At 50.5% G+C, this 25,362-nt stretch overlaps 1 protein-coding gene across 2 annotated transcripts in view; it reads left to right on the top strand.

The window, feature by feature from the left end:
* Window positions 1–25,362, top strand: part of slc7a4 (solute carrier family 7 member 4) — a 77,735-nt gene that overhangs the window by 41,354 nt on the left and 11,019 nt on the right. For both annotated transcript variants that reach the window (XM_072475868.1, XM_072475877.1), the window contains one exon: window positions 7,171–7,838. In XM_072475868.1, the coding sequence (XP_072331969.1) occupies window positions 7,171–7,838 (668 nt within the window). The remainder of the gene's footprint in view (window positions 1–7,170; window positions 7,839–25,362) is intronic.

Below are 25,362 nucleotides of genomic sequence, written 5' to 3'. Positions count from 1 at the left end.
CCGCGATGCTGAGGACATCGTGGATAGCACGTTTAGCGAGTTGGTCACACCCCAGGTGAAAGGTACAGAGGGAGATAGAAAATGGGTGACCAAAAGACAGAGCAAGAGTAGGAAGGCAGTGCAGGTGTCCTCTGCGGTCATCTCCCTGCAAAACAGATATACCGTTTTGGATACTGTTGAGGGAGATGGCTCACCAGGGGAAGGCAGCAGCAGCCAGGTTCATGGCACTGTGGCTGGCTCTGCTGCGCAGCTGGGCAGGAAGAAGAATGGCAGGACTATAGTGATAGGGGACTCAATTGTAAGGGGAATAGACAGGCGGTTCTGCGGACGCAATCGAGACTCCAGGATGGTATGTTGCCTCCCTGGTGCAAGGGTCAAGGATGTCTCGGAGCGGCTGCAGGACATTCTGGGGGGGGGGGGGGGGGGGAGGGTGAACAGCCAGCTGTCGTGGTACACATAGGCACCAACGATATAGGTAAAAAACGGGACGAGGTCCTACAAGCTGAATTTAGGGAGCTAGGAGTTAAACTAAAAAGTAGGACCTCAAAGGTAGTAATCTCAGGATTGCTACCAGTGCCACGATCTAGTCGTGTTGGGGAGAGTTTAAACTAATGTGGCAGGGGGATGGGAACCGATGCAGGACGTTGGAAGGTAGTAAAACAGGGACAGAAATAAAAGGCAGTAAGGGGGAAAGTGTAAGGCAGAGAAGCCATCGTCAAAAATCAAAAAACTGTACAAGGTACAGTGACTGAGGGGAGCTCAGTGAATAGGACCAGGAATACTAAAAAAAAAACGGGAAGTGAAAACATTAATGGTAAGCGACGCGGCAGGTTGTTACATGAAGATATGGGTTCAACGACAAGGAAAATTAGGAGAAAGGTTAAGAGGAAATATAACTGAGGAGAGGTTACTGATCGAGGTGTTAAGATTCAGAACAGAGGTTAAAAAGACAACATAAGTGTACTTTACCTGAATGCTCGTAGTATTCGGAATAAGGTAAATGAGTTGATGGCGCAAATCATCGTGGATGACTATGATTTAGTGGCCATTACTGAAACATGGTTAAAGGATGGTCACGACTGGGAGTTAAATATCCGAGGGTATCAAACTTTTCGGAAGGACAGAGTGGATGGTAAGGGAGGTGGTGTAGCTCTGTTATGTAAGGATGACATCCGGGCAACAGTAAGGGATGACATCGGTGCTATGGAGGATAAGGTTGAATCCATTTGGATGGAAATCAGGAATAGTAAGGCGAAAAAGTCACTGATAGGAGTAATCTATAGGCCACCAAATAGTAACATTATGGTGGGGTAGGCAATAAACAAAGAAATAACAGATGCATGTAGAAATGGTACAGCAGTTATCATGGGGGATTTTAATCTACATGTTGATTGGTTTAATCAGGTCGGTCAAGGCAGCCTTGAGGAGGAGTTTATAGAATGTATCCGCGATAGTTTCCTCGAACAGTATGTAATGGAACCTACGAGGGAACAAGCGGTCCTAGATCTGGTCCTGTGTAATGAGACAGGATTGATTCAGGATCTCATAGTTAGGGATCCTCTCGGAAGGAGCGATCACAATATGGTGGAATTTAAAATACAGATGGAGGGTGAGAAGGTAAAATCAAGCACTAGTGTTTTGTGCTTAAACAAAGGAGATTACAATGGGATGAGAGAAGAACTAGGTAAGGTAGACTGGGAGCAAAGACTTTATAGTGAAACAGTTGAGGAACAGTGGAGAACCTTCCAAGTGATTTTTCACAGTGCTCAGCAAAGGTTTATACCAACAAAAAGGAAGGACGGTAAAAAGAGGGAAAATCGGCCGTGGATATCTAAGGAAATAAGGGAGAGTATCAAATTGAAGGAAAAAACATACAAAGTAGCAAAGATCAGTGGGAGACTAGAGGACTGGGAAATCTTTAGGGGGCAACAGAAAGCTACTAAAAAAGCTATAAAGAAGAGTAAGATAGATTATGAGAGTAAACTTGGTCAGAATATAAAAACAGATAGTAAAAGTTTCTACAAATATATAAAACAAAAAAGAGTGGCTAAGGTAAATATTGGTCCTTTAGAGGATGAGAGGGGAGATTTAATAATGGGAGATGAGGAAATGGCTGAGGAACTGAACAGGTGTTTTGGGTCGGTCTTCACAGTGGAAGACACAAATAACATGCCAGTGACTGATGGAAATGAGGCTTTGACAGGTGAGGACCTTGAGAGGATTGTTATCACCAAGGAGGTAGTGAGGGGCAAGCTAATGGGGCTAAAGGTAGACAAGTCTCCTGGATCTGATGGAATGCATCCCAGAGTGCTAAAAGAGATGGCTAGGGAAATTGCAAATGCACTAGTGATAATTTACCAAAATTCAGTAGACTCTGGGGTGGTCCCGGCGGATTGGAAATTAGCAAACGTGACACCACTGTTTAAAGAAGGAGGTAGGCAGAAAGCGGGTAATTATAGGCCAGTGAGCTTAACTTCGGTAGTAGGGAAGATGCTGGAATCTATCATCAAGGAAGAAATAGCGATGCATCTGGATGGAAATTGTCCCATTGGGCAGACACAGCATGGGTTCATAAAGGGCAGGTCATGCCTAACTAATTTAGTGGAATTTTTTGAGGACATTAACAGTGCGGTAGATAATGGGAAGCCAATGGATGTGGTATATCTGGATTTCCAGAAAGCCTTTGACAAGGTGCCACACAAAAGGTTGTTGCATAAGATAAAGATGCATGGCATTAAGGGGAAAGTAGTAGCATGGATAGAGGATTGGTTAATTAATAGAAAGCAAAGAGTGGGGATTAATGGGTGTTTCTCTGGTTGGCAATCAGTAGCTAGTAGTGTCCCTCAGGGATCAGTGTTGGGCCCACAACTGTTCACAATTTACATAGATGATTTGGAGTTGGGGACCAAGGGCAATGTGTCCAAGTTTGCAGACAACACTAAGATAAGCGGTAAAGCAAAAAGTGCAGAGGATACGGGAAGTCTGCAGAGGGATTTGGATAGGCTAAGTGAATGGGCTAGGGTCTGGCAGATGGAAAACAATGTTGACAAATGTGAGGTTATCCATTTTGGTAGGAATAACAGCAAAAGGGATTATTATTTAAATGATAAAATATTAAAACATGCTGCTGTGCAGAGAGACCTGGGTGTGCTAGTGCATGAGTCGCAAAAAGTTGGTTTTCAGGTGCAACAGGTGATTAAGAAGGCAAATGGAATTTTGTCCTTCATTGCTAGAGGGATGGAGTTTAAGACTAGGGAGGTTCTGCTGCAATTGTATAAGGTGTTAGTGAGGCCACACCTGGAGTATTGTGTTAAGTTTTGGTCTCCTTACTTGAGAAAGGACGTACTGGCACTGAAGGGTGTGCAGAGGAGATTCACTAAGTTAATCCCAGAGCTGAAGGGGTTGGATTACGAGGACTGTACTCGTTGGAATTTAGAAGGATGAGGGGGGATCTTATAGAAACATATAAGATTATGAAGGGAATAGATAGGATAGATGCGGGCAGGTTTACTGGCAGGTGAAAGCAGAACTAGGGGGCATAGCCTCAAAATAAGGGGGAGTCGATTTAGGACTAAGTTTAGGAGGAACTTCTTCACCCAAAGGGTTGTGAATCTATGGAATTCCTTGCCCAGTGAAGCAGTAGAGGCTCTTTCATTGAATGTTTTTAAGATAAAGATAGTTTTTTGAAGAATAAAGGGATTATGGTGTTCGGGCCGGAAAGTGGAGCTGAGTCCACAAAAGATCAGCCATGATCTCATTAAATGGTGGAGCAGGCTCGAGGGGCCAGATGGCCTACTCCTGCTCCTAGTTCTTATGTTCTTATGTTCTATGTCATTAGTCCGCACGCTCACCCTCGGTGCCAGATATAACAGGCGCACCCATGTCACAAACCTCGACCCAAATCCAAGCCTTCCCAGGACCTCAAACAGGTACCGCCACCCCACCCAGTCGAATACCTTCTCCGCATCCATCAACACCACTACCTCCGGCACCTGGGCTCCAGACGAGGTCATAATCACTCTTAACAACCTCCTTATATTGCTAGAGAGCTGCCTGCCCTTTACGAAGCCTGTTTGGGCCTCCACAGCCATCCATCCCTCCCGCCAATAACTTTCACGTCTGTATTTAACAATGATAAGGGCCGATGCGACCTTCATTCCACCGGGTCCTTCCCCTTTTTCGGTATTAACGTGATCGCTGACTTCGTCATCGTCTCCGGCAGCTCCCCCTTCTCCAACACCGCATTAAACACTCCCAAGAAATGTGGTGCCAGGTCCGTCGCAAACTCCTTATAAAATTTTGCCGGTTATCCATCAGACCCCGGAGCCTTCCCCGAATTCATACCCCTTATATTGTCCAGTATCTCCCTCAGCCCCAGGGGCTCCTCTAGCGCCGGCCTCTTCCCTTCCTCCAGCTGAGGAAACTCCAGTTCATCTAAAAAACGTCCCATGTCCCCCTCTTCACACCCCTGGGTCTGCCCTTATGATACTCCCTAAATGCCGCATTTATCTTCCCTGGTTCCGACACCATATCCCCAGCCCCAGTCAATATTCCCCTGGACGCGGCCTGCCTCCGTAGCTGGTGCACTAACATACGACTCGCCTTCTCCCCGTATTCGTACTCCATCCCTCTTGCCCTACGCAGCGGTCCTACTGCCCTCCCTGTTGTCAGCCTATCGAATTGCCCATGTAGTTCTTTCCTCATCACCAATCTCTCCATGTTGGGCACCCTCGAGTACTCCCTATCTACCTCCACTCTCTTGTTCATTAGCCATTCATTTTCCTCCCTCCTTCCCTGATCTGCATGAGCCTTGAAGCGCCGCTCTTCGAGAACGCAGTTTTCGAGGGGTGGAGCATCGCAAAAGCGACGCCCCCGATTTTGCCGCAATCAGAGAATTCCAACATCGGCGATCGGAGAATCCCACCTGAGATTGTTTAACTAGTCCATTGAGCCCTCGCACATTCCCCGTTGTCAGCCTTACCGGAGGCTTACGCCTCCATTCCTCGCTAACATCTGTCATCCTCCCCTTTTGGCTCTAGCCTCGTTGATTCCACCCTGTACCTGGCCCATCCAAGATGGCCCCTTTCTCCGCCTTGACCATGCCTCCTCTCCCACCTCGCCTCTTCGTTCCAAAGTCGCGTAACCCTCTGAGAGAAAAGAATTCTCCTCATCTATGTCCTAAAAAGGTGAGGCCTAAATTTAAAACAGTGCCCCCGGGTTCTGGCCTCACCCACAACAGAAAGCATCAATTCCACGTCCACCTCATCAAAATATTATGGGCGGGATTCTCAGCTCGCCGACGCTGAAATCGCGCTCGGCAGTCGACCGGAGAATACCCGTTGCTGACCAAATCGGGCGCAGCGCCGCTTTTGCGATGCTCCACCCCCCTCCAAAGAATACGCTGCGCTGTGTCGACAGCCTCAGGGCATTGCCTGAGGCCCGCCCCCCGATGCTCCGCCCCCGACCGGCCGAGTACCCGACGGCTTCGGCCGCTTGTGGTCTCATCGGTCAGGAGCTCGGCGTGACGGCTGCGGACTCAGTCCAGCGCCGTCACAGTCGGGGAGGGCCGATCCGCGGGCAGGGGGGACTTTATCAGGGGCTGGGGGCACTGCGGAGTGGGGGGGGGGGGTGTCCGGGGAGCACGAGCCAGCCGAAGGGAGGGGGGGGGGGGGTATATTTCGCGGGCCAGGTCTGCGAGCGGCTACGGGCCCGGCAATTCTGCAGGTGCTCTACACTGACGGCATGCCAGCCCTCCAGCTACCCGGAGGATCGGTGGCTGTTTTGCGCCGAATCTTCGTGCGTAAAATGCCCCCGTTCCCATGCCAGCGTGAGGACACAGCCTCACAATCGGAGAAGCCAGCCATACATGTTTTACTCAAGTCACCGCTCACTCATCTAAACTCGAGCCCACCACCAACCTTAAAAATAAGGGGCTGCTCATTTCAGACAGGTGTGAGGAAAAACCTTCGCAATGATCGAACGAGCCCGTTAACCTTCCAAATTCTAGGGAATACTGCCCTCATTCGTATTATCTACCCTCCTAATTTAACATTTGACGTCCGGATATCATTCTGCTCAAGCTATTCTACAGTCCTGTTTCATTTCTAATCTAAATGCTGATCTGACCTCGTTTACTGTGCTTGACTCGGTCTGCAGCTTCATTAGAATTCCTTCTAATGTTGTAAAAATACAGCAGGTGAAGAATACTGGAACAGCTGCTGAATTGGGTGACATTGCTACATTTAACTGATGGATAAAGCATCTCAATTTTCAGGTCTCAGTTGAGTATGTGTGGCCTGTACACTGGGCGATACTGCACTTACAAAATGAAGCAACTAGAATGTGTAATTAGACGTTTTACTCATAATAGGGCTGGTTTCTTGGTGAATGAACTATTTTAGTTCTCCCCATGGCTCAGTTGATGGATGTACTAACCAGTGGTAAAGCCATACTCCTCAGAGTGCACCTCAGCTTTGACCCCTGCCTGGTCTTCCCTGACCCAGTAGCTCTGATCCACACAGCGGCTGAACCCACGCAGACACGGGGAGAATGTGCAAACTCCACATAGGTTGTGATCCGGGCTGGGATCGAACCTGGGTCCTTGGTGCCGTGAAGCAGCAGTGCTAACCACAGTGTCGCCCTGGGGAATCCCATTTCTGATTACCCAGTGACTGCCTGCATGAAGGTATTGAGGGCTGGTTTAGCACAGGGCTAAATCGCTGGCTTTGAAAGCAGACCAAGGCAGGCCAGCAGCACGGTTCAATTCCCGTACCAGCCTCCCCGAACAGGCGCCGGAATGTGGCGACGAGGGGATTTTCACAGCAACTTCATTTGAAGCCTACTTGTGACAATAAGTGATTTTCATTCATCCATTTCACTTTTTGGGTATAGGGTAATCATGGCTTGCTTTAATGCCTGGTGTAGTATTAATTCTCACTAAGATCTTGATTAAGGTTTCAGAGGATTGAATGGTGTCAGTGGCACAACCTAAGTCATCGCCCCCAAGGCAGCATAAGAAGTGGGACAGGAAGAGGAACATGTTCAATGGTGGAGCAGGCTTGAAGGGCCGAATGGCCTACTCCTGCTTCTATTTTCTATTTTCAAATGATTAGATGTTGCCAGTCTCGATATGTCTTTTTGATTACTATTTTCTTTCCACCTCTATTCAAGCAATGAACACAGTCATCCTCTGCAGCCTGTTTTCCGTTCCTCGGATTGCTTATGCCATGTCCGAAGATGGTCTGCTCTTCAAGATATTCGCGCGGGTGAACCCCGTCACCAAGGTCCCCATGTTCGGCATCATAGTGTTTGGAATCCTGATGGCCATCTTGGCATTGGTGTTTGACCTGGAGTCCCTGGTGGAGTTCCTGTCCATTGGAACATTGCTGGCCTACACGTTTGTGGCTGCCAGTGTCATCGTGCTCCGCTACCAGACAGATAAGACAAACCGCTCGGAGCCACCCCAGCCCAACCAAAGTTCTCCAGTCCAGGACGGGGCTGGGCTGAAAGAATATGAGTCATTCTCAGACAAACTCCAGTTGGTCGAGAGGCAAAAAGTGGCCAAAGAACGAAGGGAGCCTGGCCAACTGAGGTCCTCCTTCGAGCCTTTCTTACCTTTCCTGCGTGGTTTTGCACCCGGAGAGTTAGTGCTGGTGGCAGCAGTCTTCCTAGTGCTCTGTTCAGTCTGTCTGTGCTCCATCATGATATTTGGAATCAGTCACCTCCACCTCCCGCTATGGGCTTACATTCTGTTCATCGTGCTGTTTGCAATTGGCTTTCTCCTCAGCTTATTCCTCATCTGGATTCATGAACAGCACCAGAAGCTGACGACCTTTCAGGTGGGTCTTTTCATTGTTAGAACTCAGGAACTAGATGTTTTTTTCTGCCAGTTCGGGCATCCCGCATCACCATGGAGCTTGGAGAGTGTGCATGAAGTGAAGGCTCGAGGTATGAGTTTCGGAATTGCGCTAGAATAGTTGTTTGTCCATTGATGCTAAAACATAGAAACATAGAAAATAGTAGCAGAAGGAGGCGATTCGATTCTTCGAACCTGCTCCGCCATTCATTGAAATTTTTTTTTAGAGTACCCAATTATTCTTTTCGAATTAAGGGGCAATTTAGCGTGGCCAACCCACCTACCCTGCACATCTTCGTGTTGTAGGGGAAAAACCCGCGCAAACACGGGGAGAATGTGCAAACTCCACACGGACAGTGACCCAGAGCTGGGATCGAACCTGGGACCTGGGCGCCGTGAGGCAGCAGTGCTAACCCACTGCGCCACCGTGCTTCCTCCTCCTCTGCCATTCATTATGATCATGGCTGATCATCCATCTCCCCCGCCCCATATACTTTGATCCCTTTAGCCCTAAGTGCTACATCTAACTCCTTCTTTAAAAACATAGTGTTTTGGTCCCAATTACTTTCTGTGGTTGAGACTTCCACAGGCTCACCACTCTCTGGGTGAAGACATTTCTCCTCATCTCACTCCTAAATGGTCTATCCTGTATCCTCAGACTGTGAGCCCTGGTTCTGGACTCCCCCACCATTGGGAACACCCTTCCTCGCATCCTGTCTAGTCCTGTAGCACAGTGGTTAGCACAGTTGCTTCACAGCTCCAGGGTCCCAGGTTCGATTTCCGGCTTGGGTCACTGTCTGTGCGGAGTCTGCACGTTTTCCCCGTGTCTGCGTGGGTTTCCTCCGGGTGCGTGGGTTTCCGCCCACAGTTCTAAGATGTGCGGGTTAGGTGGATTGGCCGTGCTAAATTGCCCTTAGTGTCCAAAAAAAAGGTTGGCTGGGGTCACTGGGTTACAGGGAAAGGGTGGAGGCGTGGGCTTGAGTAGGGTGCTCTTTCCAAGGGCCAGTGCAGACTCGATGGCCCGAATGGCCTCCTTCTTCACTGTAAATTCTCTGATTCTATGATACAAAATGCGCACAAATTTAACATAATTAATAAAACAGTGGGTAAATGAGAGGATTTCTTTAATGCAGAGTGCAGCTATGAGCTAGACTGCATGGTGGAAACCGATTTAATAGACTCCTCCCGAAAGCCTGTCCACCATCTATAAGGCACAAGTCAGGAGTGGAGTGGAATATTTTCCCCTTCCCTGGACTCGTGCAGCTCCAACACTCAAAAGGATCAACACAATACGTGACAAAGGGATGATCTACCGGCCTTGGCACGCCCAATCAGGAACGCAATGTGGCCGGTAGATGCCGGGGGGAAGCCTCCCACAGGCTTCCCAGCAGCCACGAGGCCTTGTGGAATCTACCTAAATCTCGCAAGGCGGCAAAACCAGAACCCCACCCACAATGGGCGGGAGCACGCCATGCGCGCTTAAGTAGGTTTTTAAACCTACTTCAGCATACTTACCCGGGATCTACCGGTCTCCCGGGATCTACCGGTCTCCTGAGATCTACTGGTCTTGTAGAACATAAAACATAGAATTTACAGTGCAGAAGGAGGCCATTTGGCCCATCGAGTCTGCACCGGCCCCTGGAAAGACCACCCCACTTAAGTCCACACTTCCACCCTATCCCCGTAACCCAGTAACCCAGTAACCCCTCCTGACCTTTTTGGACACGAAGGGCAATTTATCATGGCCAATCCACCTAACCTGCACATCTATGGACTGTGGGAGGAAACCGGAGCACCCGGAGGAAACCCACGCACACACGGGGAGAACATGCAGACTCCGCACAGGCAGTGACCCAAGCCGGGAATCGAACCCGGGACCTCGGAGTTGTGAAGCCACAGTGCTACCCACTGTGCTATCGTGCCGCCCAGTCTTCCGGAATCTACCCGCCCCCCTCGATCTCCCCGCCTCCCGGGATCTACCGGCCTCCCCAGGGAGGGCTCAGCCGGGTGCCATTCAGTACTGGTCCACACAAACATGGACCATGCGAAACGGCACTCAGCGGTCTCCCAGGCCTTCGGAGGCCTCTGGATGGTCGGGGATAGAACATAGAACATTACAGCGCAGTACAGGCCCTTCGGCCCTCAATGTTGTGCCGACCTGTGAAACCACTCTGAAGCCCATCTACACTATTCCCTTATCGTCCATATGTCTATCCAATGACTATCTGAATGCCCTTAGTGTTGACGAGTCCACTACTGTTGCAGGCAGGGCATTCCATGCCCTTACTACTCTCTGAGTAAAGAACCTACTTCTGACATCTGTCCTATATCTATCTCCCCTCAATTTAAAGCCATGTCCCATCGTGCTAGACATACCATCCGAGGAAAAAGGCTCTCACTGTCCACCCTATCCAATCCTCTGATGAAATGAAATGAAAATCGCTTATTGTCACAAGTAGGCTCCAAATGAAGTTACTGTGAAAAGCCCCTAGCCGCGACATTCCGGCGCCTGTTCAGGGAGGCTGGTACGGGAATCATCTTGTATGCCTCAATTAAGTCACCTCTTAACCTTCTTCTCTCTAACGAAAACAGCCTCAAGTCCCTCAGCCTTTCCTCATAAGATCTTCCCTGCATACCAGGCAACATTCTGGTAAATCTCCTCTGCACCCTTTCCAATGCTTCCACATCCTTCCTATAATGCGGCGACCAGAATTGCATGCAATACTCCGAATGCGGCTGCACCAGAGTTTTGTACAGCTGCAACATGACCTCATGGCTCCGAAACTCAATCCCTCTACCAATAAAAGCTAACACACTGTGCGCCTTCTTAATAACCCTCTCAACCTGGGTGACAACTTTCAGGGATCTATGTCCATGGACACCAAGATCTCTCTGCTCATCCACACTGCCAAGAATCTTACCATTAGCCCAGTACTCTGTCTTCCTGTTATTCCTTCCAAAATGAATCACCTCACACTTTTCTGCATTAAACTCCATTTGCCACCTCTCAGCCCAACGCTGCAGCTTATCTATGTCCCTCTGTAACTTGTAACATCCTTCCGCACTGTCCACAACTCCACCGACTTTAGTGTCATCTGCAAATTTACTCACCCATCCTTCTACGCCCTCCTCCAGGTCATTTATAAAAATGACAAACAGCAGTGGCCCAAACAGATCCTTGTGGTACACCACTAGTAACTGGACTCCAGTCTGAACATTTCCCATCAACCACCACCCTTTGTCTTCTTCCAGCTAGCCAATTTCTGATCCAAACTGCTAAATCACCCTGAATCCCATGCCTCCGTATTTTCTGCAGTAGCCTACCATGGGGAACCTTATCAAATGCTTTAATGAAATCCATATGCACCACATCAACTGCTTTACCCTCATCCACCTGTTTGGTCACCTTCTCAAAGAACTCAATAAGATTTGTGAGGGATAGGGCCGGATGACCCCCTGCTCCTTCCCCTGCAACGTGGGCACCTTGGCACTGCCACCCTTGCACTGCCAAGGTGCCCAGGTGGCACTGCCATGCCAGCAGGAGCACTATCAGAGTGACAGTGCAAGGGTGCCTGAATGCCAGGTGACACTGCCAAGGTCAGGGCCCGAGGGGGGCCATGTCCATGAAAGGAGGGTGGAGGGGGGAGGTATAGAGAGTTGGGAGGGGGTGCAAGATAGGTAGGAAGGGGCCTCTGAGAGATTGGAGGAAGTGACAGGTGGGTTGTCCTAAAAGGGGGAGCCTGTATGGGGATGTGGGGGGCCTGAAGAGGGGTGCCCCAGGGACCACATAGCGGGGTGTCCTTACTTGGAGCGTGTGGGGTAGTGCCCCACATGTGCAGGCATCCACCTACATTGGCAACCTTTTACTACCTATTGCATACATAACAGGAACTCACCAACACCCCTCAGGCAGCACCTTCCAAACCCACAACCACAGCCACCTAGAAGGATAGGTGCAACAGATCCCCACAGGGCAGAAGTAGGCCATTTGGCCCATCGATCCTGCATTGACCCTCCAAAAGAGCACCTAGGCCCACTCTCCTCCTCTATCCCCATAACCCCACATAACCTTTTGGACACCAAGGGGCAATTTAGCATGGCCAATCCACCTAACCTGCACATCTTTGGTTTGTGGGAGGAATCCGGATGCATGGGAACACCTCCATCTGGACGTTCCCCTCCAAACCACAAATTATTACTATTATCTTTATTATTATCACAAGTGGGCTTACATTAACACTAACACCGCATTAAAACTAACACTATTCACGATGCCCTATGCTGCTCTTGTTTGGCCCTTGTTCCGCACTGTAACCAATCACTATTTGTTAATGTACCATTGTCCATGTACTCTGTCGATTATTCTTTTGTCTACTATGTGCGTACTGTGTACGTTCCCTCGGCCGCAGAAAAATACTTTTCACTGTATTTCAGTACATGTGACAATAAATACCAATCAATCGCTGAAGTTACTGTGAAAAGCCCCTAGTCTCCACTCTCTGGCGCCTGTTCAGGTACACTGAGGGAGAATTTGGAATGTCCGATTCACCTAACAAGCATGTATTTCGAGACTTGTGGGAGGAAACCGGAGCACCCGGAGGAAACCCACGCAGACACAGGGGGAACGTGCAGACTCCGCACAGGCAGTGACCCAAGCAGAAATCGAACCTGGGACCCTGGTGCTGTGGAGCAACAGTGCTAACCACGGTGCTACCTGACTTGGAAATATATCACTGTCTCTTCTACTATCGCCAGGATTTTCCTTTCTCATCAAAGTTGCCCCAGATTAGCAGAATGAGTCACTGCACCAGGAGCCTTGAATCAGGAGCATTCTTTGAATAGTATATATATGTAACATGTTGCACTATGGCAGCGTGGCCTGCGCTGCTACATTAGGACATCTTTAGCTAAATTCTGTAAGCTTTTGAATACTCATGGAAAAGGACGAGTGTTGTCCAAGGGATAAGGTGCTAAAGCAATAGTGGTAGGGGATTCAATAGTTAGGGGCACAGATAGGAGCTTCTGTGGCTGCAAAAAGGACTCCAGGATGGTAGTTTGCCTCTCTGGTGCCAGGGTCCTGGATATCTCTGAGCGGGTACAAAGCATCCTAAAACAGGAGGGAAATCAGACAGAGGTTATTGTCCACATTGGCACGAATGACATAGGTAGATAGAGAAATCCTGCAACGGCAATTTAGGGAGCTAGTTAGAAGATTAAAAAGCAGGACCTCTATGAAATGAAATGAAAATCGCTTATTGTCACAAGTAGGCTTCAAATGAAGTAACTGTGAAAAGCCCCTAGTCACCACATTCCGGCGCCTGTTCGGGGAGGCTGTTACGGGAATTGAACCGTGCTGCTGGGCTGCTTTGGTCTGCTTTCAAAGCCAGCGATTTAGCCCTGTGCTAAACAGCCCCTGCAGGGTAGTAATCTCAGGATTACTCCCCGTGCCACGTGCTAGCGAGGCTGGCACCAGGGATATAGTGCTGAACACGTGGCTAAAGAATTGGTGCAGGAGGGAGGGCTTCAGTTTTTTGGATCACTGGGATGTCTTCCAGGGAAGGTGGGGTCTGTACAAGAAGGCCGGGTTACACCTGAACTAGAGGGGCACCAATATCCTGGCTGCGAGGTTTGCCAGTGTGGTTCGGGTGGGTTTAAACTAATTTGGCAGGGGGGGGTGGGAATCAGGTAAGTAAGCCAGCAAGTATAGAGACTGGGGATGAGCATGGTACCAGGGCCAGGCTGGCTAAAAAGAAGGGTAGGCTGGAGGAGGTCGAACTCAGTGGGCTTGGAGGTCTGGAGTGTATCTGCTTCAATGCACGGCATATAACAGGTAAGACAGATGAAGCTAAAGCCTTGATTCATGCGCGGAATTTGGATGTGGTTGCTGTAATGGAGACTTGGTTAAAAAAACACAGGACTGGCAGTTAAACATTCCAGGATATAGGTGTTTTAGGCGAGACAGGGAGAAAGGTAAAAGAGGTGGGGGTGTTGCAATACTGGTTGGAGAACATATTACAGCTGTACAGAGGGAGGACACCATGGAAGAATCAAGTAACGAGGCACACTGGGTAGAATTCAGAAACAGGAAGGGGGCAGTCACTATGACAGGGGTGTACTACAGGCCTCCCAACAGCCCACGGGAAGTTGAAGAACAGATGTGTAAACAGATTCTGGATAGATGTAGAAATAATAGGGTTGTTATAGTGGGAAACTTTAATTTTCCTCATGTTGACTGGGAATCCCTTCGGCCTAGGGGTCTGGATAGTGAGGAATTTGTTACATGTGTCCAAGAAGGTCTTTTGGAACAATGTATGGATAGTCCGACTAGAGAGGGGGCTATATTGGACCTAGTACAAAGGAACAAGCCCAGCCAGGTCATCAAAGTTGCAGTGGGGGAACATGTGGTGAACAGTGACCACAATTCCGTAAGCTTTCGGATACGCATGGAAAAGGACGAGTGTTAAATTAGAACCTGATTAGGCTGGATTTGGAGGTTGTTGTTTGGGAGAGGCTGTTTGAGGATAAATTCACATTTGGCATGTGGGAGTCTTTTAAGGAGCAGTTGATGGGGGTGCAGGACAGGCATGTGCTGGTAAATAGGAAGGACAGGTTTCGGGAACCATGGATGACCAGGAAAATTGAGAATCTTGCCAAAAAGAAAAAAGCACAATAGGCTGAACAGAACCAGAGCTTGTAATCCAGAACAATGCCAGCAGCGCGGGTTCAATTCCCGTAACGGCCACCCCGAACAGGCGCCGGAATGTGGCGACTAGGGGCGTTTCACATTAACTTCATTGAAGTCTACTTGTGACAATAAGCGATTATATACATGCAAATGTGAGGTCTCAGCAACTAAAAGCAGATGAAGCACTTGAGGAATACAAGGAAGGTAGAAAAGAGCTCAAACAGGGAGTTAGGAGGGCAAAAAGGGGTCACGGAATGTCCTTGGCAGACAGGATTAAGGAGAATCCCAAGACATTTTATACGTATATTAGGAACAAGAGGATAGCTAGAGAAGGAGTTGGTCCGCTCAAGGACAAAGGAGGGAAATTATGTGTAGAACCAGAGGAAGTGGGTGAGGTCCTTAATGAGCATTTTGCATCGGCATTTACAAAGGTGAGGGACACGTTGATTGATTGAAGGTGTCTCAGAGTGATGTGTAAACACTTTAGAACAGGTCGTTATTATGAGGGAGGAACTGTTAGGTGTGTTAAAACTATTAAGGTAGACAAATCCCTCGGGCCTGATGGCATCTATCCCAGATTACTGAGGGAGACAAGAGATGAAACGCTAGGCCTCCAACAGAAATCTTTGTGTCCTCCTTGACCACAGGTGAGATCCCAGAGGATTGGAGGATAGCCAATGTTGTACCATTATTTTTTTGAAAAATAATTTTCATTAAGGTTTTCATAAAATATCAATAACAAAATGAGAAAAGAACCCAACAGGGTTGAGTACAAAACACAGTCGAGAAAAGCAACCCTCCATACCCCCCCACCCCCCTGTACATAAATAATAAATTAACATTAACACCCCGACTTAACACAACAGGTATATACAACCCCTCAGACCCTCCAGTGTAAATAACAAAAACAAAAATAAAGTAAATTTATGCCGTTGACCAATGTCTACCGCTCTGCCAGGAAGTCTAAGAACGGTTGCCACCGCCTAAAGAACCCTTGTGCCGACCCTCTGAAGGCGAATTTCACCCTCTCCAATTGAATAAACCCCGCCATATCGTTGATCCAGGATTCCACGCTTGGGGGCCTCGCATCCTTCCACTGAAGGAGAATCCTTCGCCGGGCTACCAGGGATGCAAAGGCCAGAATACCGGCCTCTTTCGCCTCCTGCATTCCCGGCTCCTCTGCCACCCCAAATATTGCGAGCCCCAAGCCCGGTTTGACCCTGGATCCTACCACTCTCGACACCGTCCTCGCTACGCCCTTCCAAAATTCCTCCAGTGCTGGGAATACCCAGAACAGATGGGTGTGATTTGCTGGGCTCCCTGAATACCTAACACACCTGTCCTCACCCCCAAAGAACCGGCTCATCCTTGTCCCGGTCATGTGTGCCCTGTGAAGCACCTTAAACTGTATGAGGCTGAGCATCGCGCACGATGAGGAAGAGTTCACCCTCCCCAGGGCATCTGACCACATCCCTTCCTCCATCTCCTCTCCCAACTCCTCCTCCCACTTACCTTTCACCTCCACCACCGAGGCCTCCCCCTCCTCCTGCGTCACCTGGTAAGTTTCCGAGATCTTCCCCACACCCACCCCCCCCCCCCCCCCCCCCGAGAGCACCCTGTCCTGTACTGTGTGTGGCAGTAGCCACGGGAATTCCACCACGTGCCGTCTGGCAAACGCCCTTACCTGTAAGTACCTGAAGGTGTTCCCCAGGGGGAGCCCGTACTTCTCCTCCAGCTCATTCAGGCTCGCGAACTTCCCGTCCACAAACTGGTCCCCCAACTTTCGTATCCCTGCCCTGTGCCACCCCGAAAACCCTCGACCTGTTCTCCCTAGGGCGAACCGGTGGTTTCCCCGTATTGGGGTCCACACCAAGGCCCCAACTTCCCCCCTATGCCGCCTCCACTGCCCCCAAATTTTGAAGGCAGCCGCCACCACCGGGCACGTGGTATACCTCCTTGGAGGGAACGGCAGTGGCGCCGTTGCCAGCGCCCCCAGACTCATATCCACACAAGACGCCGTCTCCAGCCTCTTCCATGCAGCCCCCTCCATCACCCACTTGCGCACCATTGTCGCATTGGCGGCCCAGTAGTACCCACAGAGGTTGGGCAGCGCCAGCCCCCCCTATCTCTACTCTGCTCCAGGAACACCCTTCTCACCCTCGGAGTCCCTCGCGCCCACACAAACCCCAATATACTCCTGTTAACCCGCCTAAAAAAAGCCTTCGGGATAAACACGGGGAGGCACTGGAACAGGAACAAAAACCTTGGGAGCACCGTAATTTTGATTGACTGCACCCTACCCGCCAGGGACAGCGGCAACGCGTCCCACCTCTTGAACTTCTCCTCCATTTGCTCCACCAGCCTTGTAAAGTTAAGCCTATGCAGGGCCCCCCAGCTCCTAGCCACCTGGATCCCCAAATCCCTGAAGCTCCTCTCCGCCCTTTTTAGTGGGAGCTCACCAATCCCCCTCTCCTGGTCCCCTGGGTGAATCATGAACAGCTCGCTCTTCCCCATGTTGAGCTTGTACCCCGAAAAGTCCCCGAATTCCCTAAGAATCCTCATTACCTCCGGCATTCCCCACACTGGGTCCGCCACATACAGCAGCAGGTCGTCCGCATATAGCGACACCCTATGCTCCTCCCCACCCTGCACCAACCCCCTCCAGTTCCTCGACTCCCTCAGTGCCATAGCCAGGGGTTCAATCGCCAGTGCGAAGAGCAGGGGGGACAGGGGACACCCCTGCCTCGTCCCTCGGTGCAACTGAAAGTACTCGGACCTCCTCCTGTTTGTGGCCACACTCGCCATCGGGACCTCATACAACAGCCTAACCCACCTGACAAACCCCTCCCCAAACCCGAACCTCTTCAGTACCTCACACAGGTACCCCCACTCTACCCTATCGAAGGCTTTCTCAGCGTCCATCGCCACCACTATCTCCGCCTCCCCCTCCCTCGCCGGCATCATGATAACGTTCAAAATCCTCCGCACATTCGCGTTCAACTGCCTCCCCTTCACAAACCCTGTCTGGTCTTCATGGATGATCTGCGGCACACAATCCTCAATCCTCGTGGCTAAGACCTTCGCCAGCACCTTGGCATCTACATTTAGCAAGGAAATTGTCTGTAAGACTCACACTGCAGGGGATCCTTGTCCCGCTTCAGGATCAAGGAGATCAGTGCCCGGGACATCGTCGGGGGCAAAGCCCCCACCCTCCCTTGCCTCATTAAAGGTCCTAACTAGGAACGGGCCCAATAGGTCCATATGTTTTTCATAGAATTCGACCGGGAAACCGTCCGGCCCAGGTGCCTTCCCCGCCTGAATGCTTCCTATCCCTTTGATCAGCTCCTCCAGCCCAATTGGGGCCCCCAATCCGCCACCAGTCCCTCTTCCACCTTTGGAAACTTCAATTGGTCCAGGAAGCGGCCCATCCCTCCCTCCTCCCTTGGGGGCTCGGATCGGTACAATTCCTCGTAAAAGTCCCTGAAGACCCCATTGATGCCAACCCCACTCCGCACCACACTCCCTCCCCTGTCCTTAACTCCCCCCGATCTCCCTAGCTGCGTCCCGCTTCCGAAGCTGATGCGCCAGCATCCGGCTTGCCTTTTCCCCATACTCGTAAATTGCTCCCTGGGCCTTCCTCCACTGCACCTCCGCCTTCCTGGTGGTCACCAGGTCGAATTCGGCCTGGAGGCTGCGTCTCTTCCTCAGCAATCCTTCCTCGGGCACCTCCGCATACCTCCTGTCTACCCTCACCATCTCCCCCACCAGCCTCTCCCTCTCCCCCTCGCTCCCTCCGCTCCTTGTGGGCCCTAATGGAGATCAGCTCTCCCCTCACCACCGCCTTCAGCGCCTCCCATACCATCCCCACTCGGACCTCCCCGTTGTCGTTGGTCTCCAAGTACCTCTCTATACTTCCTCGGACCCGCTCGCTCACCTCAACGTCCGCCAACAGCCCCACCTCCAAGCGCCATAGCGGGCGCTGGTCCCTCTCCTCCCCATCTCCAAGTCCACCCAATGCGGGGCGTGGTCCGAAATGGCTATTGTCGAATATTCAGTATCCTCTACTCTCGCTATCAACGCCCTACTCAAAATGAAAAATTCGATTCGGGAATAAGCCTTATGAATATGTGAGAAGAATGAAAATTCCCTAGCCCCCGGCCTTGCAAATCTCCAAGGGTCCACCCCTCCCATCTGGTCCATAAACCCCCTCAGCACACTAGGCGCCGCCGGCTTCCTGCCCGTCCTAGACCTGGAGCGATCCAGTGCCGGATCCAACACCGTGTTAAAATCTCCCCCCATTATCAGGCCCCCCCACTTCCAAGTCTGGGATCCGACCCAACATACGCCGCATAAAACCCGCATCGTCCCAATTCGGGGCATACACATTGACCAGTACCACCCTCTCTCCCTGCAACTTACCACTTACCATTATGTACCTACCGCCATTATCTGCTACAATGCTCGACGCCTCGAATGACACCTTCTTTCCCACCAAGATCACCACCCCTCGATTTTTGGCATCTAACCCCAAGTGAAACACCTGACCTACCCACCCTATCCTCAATCTTACCTGGTCTGCCACCTTCAGGTGTGTCTCCTGAAGCATTACCACATCCGCCTTCAGCCCCTTCAGGTGCGCGAACACGCGGGCCCGCTTAACCGGCCCATTCAGTCCCCTTACATTCCAGGTTATCAGCCGGATCGGGGGGCTACCCGCCCCCCTCCCCCGCCGACTAGCCATGACCCCTCCTCGGCCAGCCACGCGCCCGCACCCCACACCCGGCCCATTCCCCACAGTGGCATACCTCTGTCTCGAAACCCCCCCCCCCCCACACTCGCTCCAGCTCCTCCTTGACCTTAGCAGCAGCAACTCGATTCCACCCCACCCACCCCCCCCAACCCCACCCCTCCTCGGCTAGAACCCAGCCTAGCTGGTTTACTCCCCCCATTGCACTTCTGCAAGTCAGCTGACTTCTGCTGACCCCGGCCACTCCCGCCTCCCCTTCGACTCCTCCCATTGTGTGACACGCCCTCCTCTCCCGTTCCCCATCCATAGGCTCTCCCCCTCCCCCTTCCATTCTAAGCGCGGGAAACAATCCTCGCTTCCCCGCCCCCTCGAGTCTTCAGCGCTGGAAAAAGCCCGCGCTTTCCACCTACCCGACCCCGCCACCTCTGACGCAGCTCCTTTTACAGGCCCAGGCCCAGTCCCCTCACCCCCGACTCAGGCCTCCCCCTCTCCCACGGGGCCCCATCTTACCGCCGGCCACCACCCCTGTTCCGTTTACCTACCCCCCTCCAAGAGCCCCCCGACCAACCCAACCAAAACAGTGCCCAACCCGCCCCAGCCACCCTCACCACCCGAAAGAGAAAAACACAGAGAAAAAGAAACCTGGAGCAAAGCAAAGGCCCCTCCACCCTCAAAAAAAAGAAATAACATATCAACAGCAGTCCCCAATCGCCCATCCCAACCCTCAATCTGTGTCCAACTTCTCGGCCTGAACAAAGACCCACGCCTCCTCCGGAGACTCAAAATAATGGTGCCGGTCCTTGTAGGTGACCCACAGTCGCGCCGGCTGCAACATGCCAAACTTCACCCCCTTCCTGTGCAGCACCGCCTTTGCTCGATTGTACTCGGCTCTCCTCTTCGCCACCTCCGCACTCCAGTCCTGATATATCCGAACCTCCGCGTTCTCCCACCTGCTGCTCCTCTCCTCCTTGGCCCACCTGAGCACACACTCCCGATTGACGAACCGATGGAACCGCACTAGCACCGCCCGCGGAGGCTCGTTAGCCTTGGGCCTCCTCGCCAGCACTCTATGGGGCCAGCTCCCATCAGCGAGTTCAACATGGTGACCACATAGGCCCCCACGTCCGGCCCCTCCAGCCCCTCCGGGAGGCCCAGAATCCGCAGATTCTTCCGCCTCGACCGATTCTCCATCTCCTCGAACCGCTCCTGCCATTTCTTGTGGAGCGCCTCGTGCGCCTCCACCTTTACCGCCAGGCCTAAGATCTTGTCCTCGTTGTCGGAGATCTTTTGTCGAGCCTCGTGGATCGTCACCCCCTGGGCCGTCTGGGTCTCCAGCAGCTTGTCGATAGAAGCCTTCATCGGCTCTAGCAGGTCTGCTTTAATCTCTCTTAAGCAGCGCTGGATACCCTCCTGCTGCTCTTCCACCCACTGCATCCACGCTGCCTGGTCTCCGCTCACCGCCATTTTGTCCTTCTTCCCTCGCACCTTCTTCGGGTCCACCACCACCTTTTTAGTCGCCCCGCTCCTAATAGAAGCCATATACTATCGGGGAGCTGTTATAATCTCCTTCCCACACCGTGAAACGTTGAAAAAGTGCCGTTGGGGGCCCTGAAAAGAGCCCAAAAGTCCGTTTTTGCGGGAGCCGCCGAATGTGCGACTTAGCTCCGCATAGCCGCAACCGGAAGTCCCTTGTACCGTTACTTAAATGTTGTACCATTATTTAAGAAGGTTTGCAAGGATAACCCGGGTAATAATAGGCCAGTGAGCTTGACGTCAGTGTTAGTGAAATTGTTGGAAAAGATTCTCAGAGATAGGGGCTGGGATTCTCCGAGCCTCCGTGCTGGGGGCGGAGAATGGGGTCTCAGACCCGCGATTAGGTCTGGCGGCGGGACACGGACCTCCAGCGACCGGAGAATTACAACCAGCCACGCTCACGCGGTCGACACTGCGCCGGTCGGGGGCCGTTGAAAGAGGCCCCCGAGGCGATTCTCCGCGTTCAACCGGCCGAGTTCCCGCCGGCGTGGTTCTAACATGGTTCCACCCGGCGGGAGCTCGGACCCCCGGCTGCGGTGGCTGTCCTGGTTGGGTGGGGTCTCCGGAGGGGGCCTCCACGCCGGCCAGGCCCACGATTGGGGCTACCAATCGGCCAAGAGGTCCGTTGATGCCGGCGTGAAACACTCCGGTGTTTATGCCGCCGTCAACACTTTGCCGCGGTTTTGGTGAATCCCGGCCAGGATCTATGCACATTTTGAAGTGAATGTTTTTATTAGGGACAGACAGCATGGTTTTGTAGGAGGGAGGTCATGTCTCACTAATTTAATTGAGTTTTTTAAGGAGGTGACAAAAATGATTGACGAGGGAAGGGCTGAGGACGTTGTCTACATGGACTTTAGTAAAGCATTTGATAAGGTCCCTCATGGCAAAAGATTAAATCACATGGGGTCAGGGGTGAGCTAGCTGGATGGATTCAGAACTGACTTGGCCATAGAAGACAGAGCGTAGCAGTGGAAGAGTGTTTTTCCGAATGGTGGTCTGTAACCAGCGGTGTTCCGCAGGGATCAGTACTGGGACCTCTGCTCTTTGTAATGTATATAAATGACTTGGAAGAAAAGGTAACGGGTCTGATTAGAAAGTTTACGGATGATACTAAGATTGCAGGAGTTGCGGATAGTGATGAAGATTGTCAGAGAATACAACAGGATATAGATAGGCTGCAAAATTGGGCAGAGAAATGGCAGATGGAATTTAAAAAAAAACAAATTTAGAGTACCCAATTCATTTTTTCCAATTAAGGGCCAATTTAGCGTGGCCAATCCATCCAGCTTGCACATCTTTGGCATGTGGGGGCGAAACTCACGCAAACACAGGGAGAATGTGCAAACTCCACACGGACAGTGACCCAGAGCCGGGATCGACACTGGGACCTCGGTGCCGTGAGGCAGCAGTGCTAACCACTGCGCCACCGTGCTGCCCTTGACAGATGGAATTTAACCCGGAGAAATGCGAGGTGATGTATTTTGGTAGATCCAATTCAGGTGGGAGCTATAAGATAAATGGCAGAATCATCAGGAGCATAGAGACACAGAGAGATCTGGGTGTGCAGGTCCACAGATCCTTAAAAGTAGCAGCACAGGTGGAAATAGTGGTAAAGAAAGCTTATGGCATGCTTGCATTCATAGGACAGGGTATCGAGTATAAAATCTCTAAAATTATGTTACAGTTATATAGAACGTTGGTTAGGCCACATTTGGAAAACTGTGTCCAAATCTGGTCACCACACTACCAGAAGGAAGTGGAGGCTTTGGAGAGAGTACAGAAAAGGTTTACCAGGATGTTGAAATGAAAAAATGAAAATCGCTTATTGTCACAAGTAGGCTTCAAATGAAGTTACTGTGAAAAGCCCCTAGTCGCCACATTCCGGCGCCTGTTCGGGGAGGCTGGTACGGGAATTGAACCATGCTGCTGGCCTGCCTTGGTCTGCTTTAAAAATCAGCGATTTAGCCCAGTGTGCTAAACCAACCCACTGTTGTCTGGTATGGAGGGTATTAGCTATGAGGAGAGATTGAATAAACTGGGATTGTTCTCCCTAGGGAGACGGAGGTTGAGGGGCGACCTGATAGAAGTTTATAAAATTATTAGGGCTATAGATAGGGTGAACAGTGGGAGGCTTTTTCCCAGGGCGGAAATGACAATTACAAGGGGGCACAAGTTCAAGGTGAGGGGGGAAAGGTTCAGTGGAGATGTGCGGGGGAAGTTTTTTACACAGAGGGTGGTGGTGACCTGGAATGCACTGCCAAGTGAGGAGGTTGAGGCAGATACTTTAGCAACCTTTAAGACTTATCTGGATAGGCACATGAACAGACGGGGTATAGAAGGAAACAGGTGGTTGGTCTAGATAGGATACTGATCGGCGCAGATTTGAGAGGGCCGAAGAGCCTGTTTCTGTGCTGTATTGTTCTTTGGTCTAAAGCTGTGGTTGAGGCGAGGCAGGAGTGGGCCAATTTAATTTGTCATTTGTGGCTAAATCGTCGGAACCTAAGACAATTTGGGAACCAGTGGAGTTGGTTGGAGCAGAAGCATTTCTCTGCAAGGCAAGCTGAGGAGCTGGGAGGTGCAACGGCAATGTGCTACAAGGTGACCAATGACTAACGAGGATGTGTTGACATAGGCAATTTCCAGGAGATGTGTGAAGAGATTAATTTATAGCGGGAGATTGACACAAATGTGAAAATGGAACGATTTTGTGGACAAGAGGCACAAACAAATGTGAAATATTTATACAGATAAGCTGTACAATAATGTTGAGAAATCTATTCCCAAGTATGTGAAGTTTTGCTTGAGAGGCAAAGACCATTACAGGTCTCACAGGTAGAACAGCAAGGTCCAGCAAGGCATGATAACACCCTACAATGATGGGGATTAAGATCGTGGATCAGGTATTCATCGCGTTGCATGGTGCACATCCTCTTCTTGGAGCTGGAAAATACCAGGCGGTCTTAATCCCTTTCCGAAGGCCCGTCCATGCCAACTCTCACGATAATGCACCCCTGATGAGGGAGGAATGAATTGATGCCAGACCAACAATGAATGTGCAACATCATCGGGCTCCCAGTTTTGCAGGAAATGTGATCTAACCTAAAACAGCCTGAAGAAATAGGGGCTGGCCCTAACTGCGTCAGTCCTTAATCCTGAAGTTTGTTAAATGATGGTCCAAAAATGCTTAATTGTGCTGTCAATATATCTTCCACAGGGATTTATGTTGAGAATATTTACCAGTATTGCATCATTGTGACGTGCAATATTTTCATCTGTTTGAACAAATGTTTTTAAATTGATATGTTGGAATTCTTTGAAGATGTAACCAGTACAGTTGACAAGGGGGAGCCAGTCGATGTATATTTTGACTTTCAGAAGGCATTTGGCAAAGTCCTGCATAAGAGATTATTGTGCAAAATTAAAGTGCATGGGATTGGGGGAAATGTATTGAGGTGGATAGAAAACTGGTTGGCAGAGAGGAAACAAAGAGTAGGGATTAATGGGTCATTTTCCAATTGGCAGGCAGTAACTAGTGGGGTGCCACAGGGATTGATGCTGGGACCTCAGCTAATCACAATATATATTAATGATTTGGATGAGGGAACAAAATGTAACATCTCAAAGTTTGCAGATGATACCAAGTTAAGTGGGAGGGTGAATTGTGACGAGGATGCAGGGATCCTACAGCAAGATCTGGACAGGTTGGCGAGTGGGCAAACCAATGGCAGATGCAGTATAATTTGGATAAGTGTGAGGTTATTCACTTTGGAAGCAAAAACAGGAAGGCAGATTACTACCTAAATGGTTGTAAATTGGGAGAAGGGAGTGTGCAACGGGATCTGGGTGTCCTTGTGCACCATTCGCTGAAGGTAAGCATGTTGGTGCAGCAGGCGGTAAAGAAGGCTAATGGTATGTTGGCCTTCATTGCGAGAGGTTTCGAGTATAGAAGCAGGGATGTGTTGCTGCAATTATACAGGGCCTTGGTGAAGCCACACTTGGAGTATTGTGTGCAGTTTTGGTCTCCTTCTCTGAGGAAGGATGTTCTTGCTCTCGAGGGAGTGCAGCGAAGGTTTAACCAGACGGATTCCAGGGATGGTGGGACTGTCATATGAGGAGAGATTGACTCGGTTGGGATTGTTCTAGCTGGAGTTCAGAAGAATAAGGGGGAATCACATAGAGACTAATAAAATTTTAACGGGACTATATAGGGTAGATGCAGGGAAGATGTTACTAATGATGGGTGTGTCCAGAACCAGGGGTCACAATCTGAGGATTCTGGGTAAACCATTTCGGACAGATATAAGGAGACATTTCTTCACACAAAGAGTGGTGAGCCTGTGGAATTCATTACCACAGGAAGTAGTTGATGCTAAAACTTTGAATATATTCAAGAGGTGGCTGGATGTAGCACTTGGGGAGAATGGGATCAAAGGCTATGGGGAGAAAGCAGGATTAGGCTATTGAGTTGGATGATCAGCCATGATCGTGATGAATGGCGGAGCAGGCTTGAAGGGCCAAAAAGCCTCCCCCTGCTCCTAT

This window comes from Scyliorhinus torazame, chromosome 1, assembly GCF_047496885.1.
Source record: "Scyliorhinus torazame isolate Kashiwa2021f chromosome 1, sScyTor2.1, whole genome shotgun sequence".
NCBI classification, from domain to species: domain Eukaryota; kingdom Metazoa; phylum Chordata; class Chondrichthyes; order Carcharhiniformes; family Scyliorhinidae; genus Scyliorhinus; species Scyliorhinus torazame.
This window is presented reverse-complemented; position numbering and strand designations above follow the sequence as displayed.